Genomic DNA, 12,404 nt, shown 5'->3' with positions numbered 1-12,404 from the left:
TGGGACTTCCAAGTGGTGATAAAACATCTTTACGACAAAGAGATCAAGGACTTCCAGATGACGAGCACACTGTGTTTAGCAGGCCCACCTTTATTTAGAAGCATCCTAAATCACAATCGACTGTATTCTCCAAATAAGAAACAATAAAATTCATTGGTGGTCTACGGCTATGCCTTATCCAATACAGTAGCCGCTAGACACACATGACTATTTAAACTTAAATTAACAAAAATCAAACGAAATTTAAGTCATTCTAGCCACATCTTAAGAGTTCCATAGCCACATATGGTTAAGTGGCTACCCTACTGGACATCGCAAAACACAACATTTCCATCACTGAGAAAGTTCTACTGGAATTCCGCGCTGGTCTAGAGCAAATTTAAAACACAAACTCTCTTAATACAACTTTTCACCAGTCTGGCAACTTGAACTTTCAACCTTACAGCACATTAAGAATATACGACCCCACAAGGAAAACAGAATTGGCTGTGTTCAGTTCTCACTTTAAAAGTGTCTTGCACAGATAAATTTAACAGTTGTTTCTATTACACTAAAAACTCTCACAAATGATATATATACATAAACCGAATAGTGAGTGTGCATCAGGACCCATCTGTAATTAACTGAAAGATGTGCCTTTATCTTTTATACTTTATATCAATACAATATTGTAAATTACAAAATTAAGTTCTATTGTGCTTAAACTACAGAATTAGTGCTTTTACTTACTAAACACAAGTGAGCATCCACGTCTGAGGTGGCAGAATGAGTAAACGTGGTTAAAGGAGGCAATGCACAGGGTGGGTGTCAGGAAGAGTACTGAATATGCCTGTGGTGATGGTCACATCCATGCGTAAAGGTACCCCCGTGATTCCTAAGACACATACGCAGAGAAGAAAGTCTGCGGGATGGGGGCTGCCTGAACACTTGTGTACCCAGTCTGGATTATCTCTGGAAAGGTCCACAGCCACCTGTGGTCCCAGGGGAAGGGGTCAGCCCTTTGACACGGAAATGCTTCCAGGGGTGGACACACCGGAGGAGGGAGGGGAGGGCAGTGATGATCATAAGTGCCTACAGCGGCAGGAACTGTCACAGGACAGGATCAGAGGCCGGGACAAGAAGGAGAGCTGTGACCACCCCCTCCCCAGCCCGAGCCCTTCCCGGCCCCCAAAAGCGAGTTACATAACCCCGCCAGGCGTCTCTCCGCGCCGGGCGAGCGGTGCAGGAGGGGAGGACAGCCCCCGCGGCCGGCGGTCGCTCTTCCCCCACCGCGGCCGGGGGCCCGAGCCGGGCCAGGAGAGCAGCCACCGCCTCCGCCCCGCCCGGGTTGGGCCCCCGGGCTTTCGGTTTCCGGCCCTGGCTCTCACACAACCCCACAAACCAATACACAGACACCATAACAAAGGCGGCGACGCGGCGGCAACACCGGGGTGGAAGGACTAGGGGACCACAGCGGGGCTGGCAGTCAGCCCACTTGCCCGGCAGAGGGCACGGCCGCCCGTCCCGGCCGGATGCAACCCGGGGGCAGGCGGACGGCGGGAAGAGTGGGGGTGCTTTGAGGTGCTACTCACTCTCGTCAGGCAACTGGTCGAGCTCCGCCATCTTGAACGAGCCGCGCCGCTTTTTCAAAGGCTGCCCGCCGCGGTGCATTGTGGGGCGGAGACTGTCTTTGCGAGGGAGGTTCGAATGCGGAGCTCGCTGCCCGCGGTGCGGCGCACCGCGGCGCCACTCCCGCCGCTGCTGGCTGAGGCGGGCCCGGCTCCGCCCGCGCCTGCCCTGGGAGGGGGTGCAGCCAAGTGGGGCCGCGCCTCGCCCCTCCGCTCCCGCCCCCGGCCGGGCCGGAGGGAGGGGGAGGGAGGCCGCGCCGCCAGGCCCGTCTCGCGCCGCCCCTACCTGGGCCCGGCGCCGGAGCGCGGGGAGAGCGGGGGGAGCGGCGCGAGCTGCAGTGTCCCGCCCGGCCCGGTTCCCGGTCCGCGCCGCCCGACCCCTCCGGGGCTCGCTCCCGGCGCGCGTTTCGAGTCTCGCGCTGCAGCTGCGGGAACTGTAGGCTGTTTATTCCGAGTGGGGAAAAGGAGGGAAGGTGGGAAGGAGGCCCCGGCCGGCTGAGAAGAGGGCAGGGGGGCAGGGAAGCGGCACCCGTAGGCCCGGCGCGGGGAGAAGCCCCAGGTTCTCGGCCTCATTTCCCTAGGGGGTTCTACCCGAAGTAAAATTTTCGCGGCTCTCCAAGCCCACGTTTCTCCGGCGTCTCCATCTCCTCCTTTCTCCGGAGAGCTGGGGGAGGGCCGGGGAGGAGGGCTCAGGCCGCGGCAACCCCACAGCTTGCCCGCCCAGGACTCGCGGTGCCCGCAGCCCCTCGGGAGCCTGGGCCACCCCTCCCGAATGCCGGAACCGGAGTTGCGTGGAGCTCGGAGGAGAGACCTTGAGAGGTCATGAAGTTAGTCATTTAGGTCGGCAGCTGAAGAACTGTTTTGCTCAGCTCTTTCACCCATTCACACCAGACCATGTAGTGAGCTGGGAGAGAATTACAGAAACAAAAACCGAGAGTGACACTTAAAGATGATGAAGTACCCTGATCGAAATGTTATGAGAACACAATGAGAATTCATCCAGTTTTGAAAGAAGCTCAGGGAAAGATTTCACAAATCCTGTCTATAACAGCGTCCAGTAATAAACCACTCTTGCTTTTCAGCAATTCATCTGACAAATGTTATTGAGCTCCAGTCCTTTTTTTCCAGGGATGTAAGGGGGCGGGCGGGGCGGGGGGGGATAGTTAAGCAATGAGAGTACAACACGGGTGAACTCCAAGAACTGAAAAATTAAAAGGTGGTAGACAGATGAGGACAGCAGAACACACAGGCCGGCCCAGGCTAAGGAGCTGAACTTGCTAAGAGCACTGGAGCAATGGGTGGTGGGGTTTTAAAGTATAGGACTGGCATGTTTCCATTTGTGTTGTAGAACACAAATGTGGGAAACGAATTGGAGTGTGACAAAATGAGAGTTCTGGAAACCAGTCAGGAGGAAGCTTGTTGGGGCAGGCAGGCAAAGGAGAGGAGAGATCTGTACCAGCCACCCTAGAGTTTCAGAGGATGGACTCTGGAGCCCCAAGTCTTGGCTGGAATTCTGGCTGCTAGTTATATAATCTCAGGCAAGTTTGTTTATTAATTCTCTGTGCCTCAGTTTCTCACGTGTAAAAGGCAGATAATAACAGGGTTGTTTTGAGCATAAATGCCTTGGTAAACATAAAGACCTTGTAATAGTTCCTAGAACACATTTTGGCTCAAATATTAGCTATTGCCACCACCACTTTGGAATGGGAAGTATCACTGGATGCTAACTTCGTGCCTTGGGTAACTGGGTACCACCACTTACTGAGGTTGGAGGTGAAGCAGGGTGTGAAGGAGAGGGGGATGAAAAATTAAATTTTACAAAGTAATCCTTCATAGGTAACTTAACCCCTCCTGTGCCTTCTAATCACATTCTGATCTATCTTATGTGACCATGAAAAACAACTGATGGCAAACCAGGTTTTATCTTAAGGCAGTTTTCATACACACACAACAGCAGGTCTGCTGTTTAAACAGATATTTTTACGCTATTTCTCTGATCATCTGCATTTTAAAGAAGGACCCTAAATGAGTCTTCTCATACTCTGAAGCCTGAAGCTGTATCCCAGCCTCAGATCTACCACTTATTAGCTGTGTGACTACAAACAAAGCACTTTATTATTTTCAGTGAGGGTCTTTATTGGATATTTATGAGGGAGATTTTTATAATCTTTGACTTACTTGATCCTCCCAACAATCTGGTAACTTGTTCAAGGACAACATTGACCGGGTGATAGAATCAGGAATCCGGCCCCTCTCAGAGCCTCAGTTTCTCCCTCTGTGATGTTAGGATAACACATCCATCACAAGGTTGTTAAATTTCCTCGAATTGTGTATTCCAATTTAAAATGACATGATTGTATGTGTCATTGTTTGCTTAAAGAAAAAAAAAAAACTAAAATTTTGACAAGGTCACTAAAGTCATGAAAATAAATCATAAGGGAAATAAACATAGCCAAATTATAGGGACTTATTTGGTCATTTCCAGTCCCATGGCCCATTTATCAAATATTGAGTTATTTCTGTGTTAACTTGTGTGCTTCAAAGGACACTATCAAGAAAGCAAAAGACAGCCTTCAGAATGGGAGAAAATATTTGCACATCGTATACCTAGTAAGGGACTTGTAGCCACAATATATAAAGAAATCTTACAATTTGCTAATAAAAAGACAACCCAATTCAAAAATGGGCAAAGAATCCAAAGAAGATAAAAAAGCCAATAAGCACATGAAAAGATGCTCAACATCTTTAGTCATTAGGGAAACACAAATCAAAACCACAATGAGATATCATTTCACACCCACTGGGGTGGCTATAATCAACAAGACAGATAATAACAAGTGTTGACAAGGTAGTGGAGAAATTGGAATCTGTGTATAGCTTGTAGGAATGTAAAATGGTGCAGCTACTATGGAAATAGTATGGCAGTTCTTCAAAAAAATTAAACAGCATAACCATATGATCTAGCAATTCCACTTCTGAGTGAGTATATAGCCAAAAGAATTGAAAGCAGGGTCTTGAAGAAATACTTGTACAACCATATTCATAGACGCATTATTCACAATAGTCAAGAGGTGGAAGCAACCCAGGTGTCCATCAATGGTGAATGGATAAACAAAATGTGATATATACATACAATGGGATATTATTCCTCAGCCTTAAATAGGAAGGAAATTCTAACATATGCACAATATGGATTAACTTTGAAGACATCATGCTAAGTAAAATAAGCCAGTCACAAAAAGACAGATATTGTATGATTCCACTTACATAAGGTACCTAGAATAGTCACATTCATAGAGACAGAAAGGAGAACGGTGGTTGCCAGGGATTGGGAGAGAGGGAAATGGGCAGTTACTGTTTAGTGGGTATGGAGTTTATTTTGGAAAGATAAAGTTCTGAGATGGATGTGGTAATGTTAGCATAGCAGTGTGAATGTACATAATGCTACTGAACTGTACATTTAAAAATAGTTTAAATGGCTAATTTTACATTATGTATACTTTACCACTATAAAAAAAATACAGTCCTGGCAGTCCAGTGGTTAGGACTCTGCGCTTTCACTGCCGAGGGCCCGGGTTCGATCCCTGGTGGGGGAACTAAGGTCACACAAGCCTCGCCTGCAGTGCAGCCAAAAAAAAAAAAGTACACATTGCACAAACAGGACGCACAATGGGATCTCATTTACAAGTATATATGCATAGACTAAAATCCAGAACGAAAGATATACAGTGGTGGCTGTCTCTGGGTGGTAGGATTATGGGTGATTTTTTTTTCTTTATATCTATAGTTATTATTTTTCTACAGTAAGATTTTTGTTACTTTCATAATAAAAGTGGTTGTTGAAAAAATTGGTATATAATATAATAATAATAATGGAATATTATTCAGCCGTAAAAAGAAATGAAGTACTAATACATGCTACGACTAGATGAACCTTGAAAACATTATGCTAAGTGAAAGAAGCCAGACACAAAAGACAACATATTGTATGATTCCATTTATATAAAATGTCCTGAACAGGCAAATCCATAGAGACAGAAAGTACAATAGGTTAATTGCTGCCTAGGGCTGGAGTTGGGAGGTGGGGGAGGTGGGGGGAGAATTGGGAGTAACTGTTAAATGATACAGTGTTTCTTTTTGGAGTGAGGAAAGTGTTCTAAAATTGATTGCAGTGATGGCTGCACACCTCTGTGCATGTACTACAACCCACTGAATTTTAAAACGGATGAATTTTATGCTATGTGAATTATATCTCAATAAAGCTGTTACATGAAAAATCTTACTTTTAGACTTTTTGGGTTTTGTCTCAATCTAAAATCTTTGGTAGTCACTTTTTGTAGAATCCTGTTCTTAGTCACTTAATGAAGATGCAAAATCAACCACACTCTGCTGGGCAATTTTATTTTTATTTATTTATTTATATTTTTTTAATGAATTTATCTTTTTTTTTTTTTTTTTTCCGGTACGCGGGCCTCTCACTGTTGTGGCCTCTCCCGTTGCGGAGCACAGGCTCCGGACGCGCAGGCTCAGCGGCCATGGCTCACGGGCCCAGCCGCCGCGCGGCATGTGGGATCTTCCCAGACTGGCGCACGAACCAGTGTCCCCTGCATTGGCAGGCACACTCTCAGCCACTGCGCCACCAGGGAAGCCCTGAATTTATCTTTTTTTTAAAACATCTTTATTGGAGTATAATTGCTTTACAATGGTGTGTTAGTTTCTGCTTTATAACAAAGTGAATCCGCTATACATATACATATATCCCCATATCTCTTCCCTCTTGCATCTCCCTCCCTCCCTCCCTATCCCACCCCTCTAGGTGGTCACAAAGCACCGAGCTGACCTCCCTGTGCTATGCAGCTGCTTCCCACTAGCTATCTATTTTACGTTTGGTAGTGTATATATGTCCATACCACTCTCTCACTTGGTCCCAGCTTACCCTTCCCCCTGCCCGTGTCCTCAAGTTCATTCTCTAGTATGTCTGCATCTTTATTACCATCTTGTGCTGGGCAATTTTAAATGATAGCTGCAAACAAAAGACTGATATCAAACTGCTTTCCTTCCCACTTTGTCTTTTCTGCCAAACATTCTACTTACTATTCTGCAAACTATGCTGGAAAGAAACTGCTTTTCCTGTTGGACCCAAGTGGCTACAGGAAGGTGCAGACTGAATTCCTGACAGATCCTGTTTTTTAGAATGAACCTTAAGGGGGTCATCAAACACCAGTTTCTCCTCAGACCCAGATGAAAGTGTCATTTGGTTAAAAAACAACAACAGCAACAACAGAGGGGGGGATTATTAAGCCTGTTTCCAGGACTGTAGTGCGAATTAAATGAGATCACTTATGTAAAACACCTGGCCCACATCCCAGCACATAAACACCAGCTCCCTGCCACTCTTTCCTACATCTTGTTTCCCTAAATTGTACCAAGAAGGAACTAAGTATTGTTAGTTGTATTTCTGAGAAACTGCTTCTAAAGACATTATGCTCAGCAAAGTTTAGTGGTGTATTCCAGGTTATTTAAGGAGGCCTCTGTTTTTCAGTCTGCAAAATGGAGCCAAGCCTAAGGAAAACCATCACTTCCTTGAAGGAATAAGAGCAACCTCTTTCACCAGGTACCTTTAGTAACAAACTATGAAAACGTTGTAATAGATCAAACCATGGGAGGGAAAGTAGAAAGACATATTCCCCACACAAATGAACACACTCCATCATTGTCCAGAATTTTCTAAATGAATTGGGGGACATCAGCTAAGGAGCACATGAGACCAGACTACCCAAGAAGGAGTGCCTTGTCATCAAAGCTCCCCAGCCAGAAAGATGGCTTCATGCAGTGGATTTATGGATTCCAACCCGGAAAGACTGCCCCTTCAGGACATGTATGTGTCCATGGCATGTAAGAAAACATTGAATTGGATAATCACTGATTTTGCTTTCTCTTCTTAACCCCCAGATTCTAAGCAATTCAACAGGGTGAAATTATCCATCAGTTGATCAGCAAATATTTATTAAGCACCTACTGTGTGGCATAAATTAGGCAACATTCAATGTGACATGGTGCCTACCCTTACAGATTGTACAGTCTAATGGAAAACACAGATTCTTTAGGAGATTACAGTAGCATGATGAGTGCTACCTTGAGGTTGAGGACAGGATGCTATAAGAGAATAGAGTAGGGAGGGGCGGGGAGCAGGAAAGTTTTCTCAGGGAAATGGTCTCTAAACTGAGACCTGAAGAATGAGTAGAAGTTAGGGAAAGGAAGTAGAAGAAGAAAGTATTATTATTATTCGCAGAGGGTCATGTGCAAAGGCCCAGAGGTGAGAATGTAAATGACTTTTATTCCAGGAACTTTAAGTAGCTCAGGATGGCTGGAGAGTAAGATATGGCAAGAGGAAAAACCTGAGAAATAAACTGGGATCACACAAGAGTCAGGGGGAGCTTTGAGAAACTTTTCCTGAAGTGGGTTTTGCTAGCTATGGAGGTAGGTGCCTCACAGATGTCCAGGCTGTCGGTTGACGGCCCCAGCTGCTGCACCCTAAGATGTGCTCAGCATTTGTGCTGATGCTATGCTGTCCCCAGGCTGCTGCTCCTAGCCAGTGACTGAGCATGGCAGAACTGCTAGCGCCAGGCCATTTGTCCTCAACATGGGCCTCCCATAATGTACAATCTTGGCTCTGGGGCTCCTGCATGGCATGGTCTGGATTGGCTGCGTGCTTACGTACAGAGCTGCCTGCAGCATGTGACCCTCGGCAACACTGTTGAACACAATAAAGGATGTTCTGTGACCATTGGTCTGTGTTTGGGGTGCAGGATATACCAGCTTGTCAGCATTAATAGTTGTTTCTTTGGTGGAGCCTCAGGGATTTCAATGATTGGGGCTGGTAGTGGAGCTAGAATATGCCTACACCGTCAGCTCACTCCAACAGATTCCCACAATGAGTCAATTTTGGACTCCTTGGTACACAAGCCAATGGTGGTTTGAGACCTGGAGACAAAGCGCATCCTGTGCGATCCAGCAGTGGGAGGACAAAGAAGCCTGTGCCTGAGATCTCCAGCCCCCTTCCTTGCATAACTTCTCCTGCTGTTACTCTACTGTATCCTTTGCCTGTAAAACAAACAAACAGAAACACTGTTCTGTGCTAAGAGTGGAGCCTAATGTAAACTGTGGACTTCAGGTGATAACAATGTGTCCATGTGGGTTCAACAGCTGTAACAAATGTACCACTCTGGTGGGGGACGCTGAAAACGGGAAGCCGTGCTGTGGGACGCGTGTATATAAGAAACCTCCTTCCCTTCCATTCAATTTTGCTACTAAAATTGTTCTTTAAAAAAAAGTCTAAAAACACACAAACAAAAAATGCAGGTAGGGCTTCCCTGGTGGCGCAGTGGTTGGGAATCCGCCTGCCGATGCAAGGGACGTGGGTTCGTGCCCCGGTCCGGGAGGATCCCACATGCCGCGGAGCAGCTGGGCCCGTGAGCCATGGCCGCTGAGCCTGCGCGTCCGGAGCCTGTGCTCCGCGGCGGGAGAGGCCACAACAGTGAGAGGCCCGCGTACTGCAAAAAACAAAAAACAAAAAACAAAAAAAAAACGCGGGTATATAAGAAACCTTCTTCCCTTCCACTCAATTTTGCTACTAAAATTGTTCTAAAAAAAAAGTCTAAAAACACACAAACAAAAAACTATGAGTATAAACCGTTGGAGTCCTATGAGTCCTTTCAGCAATCAAACATGTAAGGTGTTTAAAGCATAATTAGCACAGCCTCCCCACTGGCCTGGCCAAGATATCCTCAGAGCTGCACTGCGATTGGAAGCTCCTCCTATGAGATGCTCCTTCCCTTCCCTTCCCTTCTCTTCCCTTCCCTTCTTTTCCCTTCCTTTCCCTTCTCTTTTATAAGTGTCAGACCTGCAATCTGGTCTGAGGCTCTCCCCACAACTTCATGATCCCTCTCTGCTATATCTTTCAAAAGTGTTTCCCCAAATAAATCTTCTGCATATCTGATTCTATCCTGACATCTGCTTCTCAGAGAACCTGAACTGGAACAGTAGGTATTAGGAAATGGTCTGGAAAAGCAGGTGGTACAATGGATTTTGAACTGGATAACTCATCACCTGGCTGGCAGGGACTATCCCAACCCAAGTGGAATGTGGAGCGTAATGCCTGCCACATGGTGACTGAAGATTCCACCTGTGGTGTCCTGGGAAATATCCCAGGGCAGGGGAACACACCTTTGCTGGTGCCATGACTCAGGCATTGAAAGAAAAGGGGAAAATAGTGCTTATGAGGACAGTGGAGTTGGCTGGTTATTACTAAATTGCACTGACGTCCTATATAGGGATAATGAAAAAAAAAAAGAGTTATCAAACACCTAAACACTCAGTGGAGAGCCAGAGGGCCTCTTTGGTAGCTTATAAGGAGGCCTTTGTCACCTCCTTGAAGCATGAACACAGCTAAGGGGTAAGAACAGGACTTAATAGCTTGAGCTCCAGAGACATTTAATCTCTCTGCCAAGGCAGGTTTGTTATGCTAAAGTTAGAGTCCTAGTTGAGAAAACCTGAGGTCCTTTGACAGTGACACATGGAAAGGAAACTTTTAGGGGGATGCCCCTGAGGATCTGGCTCTGCAGACTCTCCGGAACCTTCAGAGTTGCAGAGGTGTCCAGCCCTCCTTTAAGAGCTAGCACTCCTCCCATGCAGGAAGACACTGCAGAATCTTCTCTCTGACAAAACAATAAGTTTCTGACTCAGGGGTGATGGGAATGATGCATGGCCTATTGAAAATAACAGAGGCCAGATGGCAGTGCTTAATCATGGGAAAGCAGGGGGCTGCATTTACCATAAAAATTGGCAAGGTTGGGGCTTCCCTGGTGGCGCAGTGGTTGGGAGTCTGCCTGCCGATGCAGGGGACACGGGTTCGTGCCCTGGTCCGGGAAGATCCCACATGCCGCGGAGCGTCTGGGCCCATGAGCCATGGCCGCTGAGCCTGCACATCCGGAGCCTGTGCTCCACAACGGGAGAGGCCACAACAGTGAGAGGCCTACGTACCGCCAAAAAAAAAAAAAAATTGTCAAGGTTGAAGGGACAGCCAAGGGGAGTTGACCCACAGGGACATGTGGAAATGGAAATAGTTAATAGGACATGGTGTCTCTAGGGGCAAAATAGATGGGTAGCCAGCAAAGCAGGTACTTAATATCTACAATCAAGACAAGACTGGAGGAGTAGGAATGGGAGGGCAGTCACCCTAATGAAAGGCCTTGATGCCTTGCTCATTTCCCAGACCTGAGTCAAATTTCAGATCTGGAACTCATTGATTGGAGAGCTGGACAGGTCCCTAGGAGGGTGCGCCCTGGAGCAGTGTGGCAAGTGTACACTGGAATGATTCCTAGTTGTTCCTCAGAGGGACCTATATATTCAGGTGACTGTACACTGAGGAAAGGGGGATACCCAGATGTTTCAAGGACTATCGAACACATATCTGAGTTTGATAGTCATAGGCCTGAAGTCATCATCAACCTCCTTTAAAGTTGGGTATATGGGGTAGAGACAGGAAGTCATAAACGGAGTCCTGGCTTCCAGTAAGTCCAGTGGGTCTGTGGACTCACTTGGTGATCATTTCCTCAGTCCCTGAGAGTAGAAGTTGGCAGTTAGAGGATCCGCCTCATTGGGTCCTTGGCCTGTGGGATAAGAAGAGCTACTGTAGTGGGGAAGGTTAAAAGGGTAAGTGGAGCCTCTGAAACTACCCTCTGTTTCTCCCCACAGGATATGAAATCAAAACCAGAATCAAATCCTGGGGGAGAGGATGGTGAAGATTGTGTCACCATCAAAGATCTGAAAGATCTAAAGGATGTCAAGTCTCAGATTTTATTCTTTTTAATCTAAGTTTAATAGAGACCAGTTTTTCAGTACTTGTAAAACCATTCAGCCACACTTTCATGTCCATGTCAGTTCAACGAACTGATTCAAAAAAATTACCTCAACATGTAAGGAGAAAAGTCTGTGCGATCATTTTAAACCACGAAGTTATCCTGATTACACCATTGGCTCCTTTTCTCAAGAGTCCTCTAGTTCTTCCTTGGACACGTAACAATAGCTCTTAATCCCACAGGGATAGGAATCCAAAGCTACATTCTTCCTCCCAAACAAAATGTACCCAATTTCACCCCAAATATCATCAGATTGAGCCTGGTAGTGAATTTGCGTTAAAAAATTAATGTCTTCTGGGGAAACCTGTGCCATGGGAATTGCTAATTCAGCTTTTAAAGACCTCTGTGCTGCCCTTAGTCCAATTGCATCATTTTCTTCAAGTTCTCCTTTATGACTTAATGGATAACTACAAGTGTTGGTAAAACAACCTGGAAAGGAAATTTTAGCATCTGACCTCTGCTGTAGCAGTAGCTTATTTTCTGTGTTGAATACGATGACACTTAAGGCTCAGTGCAATAGTCTTTTCTCAATGTTTTCTTTCAAGTGAGAATTCATTTTAGTTCTAGGTCCAATTTTGTTGTAATTTTCATGGATAAGAATATACATCGCTGCCAGAAATGAAAACTGTTGCTCATCAAAATTGTCAATATTTATTTCAGGCATTGTTAGCACATGTCTGTTCTGTCCTGAATATCCTTGCTCCTCCAGGACATGCAGGTCACGGTTGATTGGCTCAAAGGTAACTCCTACCCAAGATTTTCTTTCTTACACTTTGCCACAGGTGATTGGTTCAAGGATGGGAAACTGAATCAGTGATTCTCTCCTGTACGGATTGCCGAATGGGATCCATAAGAGTGGACTAGTCACTTTCCAAAT

At 46.0% G+C, this 12,404-nt stretch overlaps 1 protein-coding gene and 1 pseudogene across 1 annotated transcript in view; both read right to left on the bottom strand.

Moving 5' to 3' along the window:
• LIN9 (lin-9 DREAM MuvB core complex component) overlaps positions 1–1,714 on the bottom strand; it is a 108,427-nt gene extending 106,713 nt beyond the window's left edge. Inside the window, exon 1 of the mRNA XM_067729620.1 lies at positions 1,572–1,714. Within this exon, the coding sequence (XP_067585721.1) occupies positions 1,572–1,650 (79 nt within the window). The 5' untranslated portion in view covers positions 1,651–1,714. The remainder of the gene's footprint in view (positions 1–1,571) is intronic.
• A 9,863-nt stretch (positions 1,715–11,577) lies between these two features.
• On the bottom strand, positions 11,578–12,200 carry LOC137209590 (isopentenyl-diphosphate Delta-isomerase 1-like; annotated as a pseudogene).
• Positions 12,201–12,404: the final 204 nt, after the last annotated feature.

The sequence above is a fragment of the Pseudorca crassidens genome, chromosome 2 (assembly GCF_039906515.1).
Source record: "Pseudorca crassidens isolate mPseCra1 chromosome 2, mPseCra1.hap1, whole genome shotgun sequence".
NCBI lineage: Eukaryota > Metazoa > Chordata > Mammalia > Artiodactyla > Delphinidae > Pseudorca > Pseudorca crassidens.
This window is presented reverse-complemented; position numbering and strand designations above follow the sequence as displayed.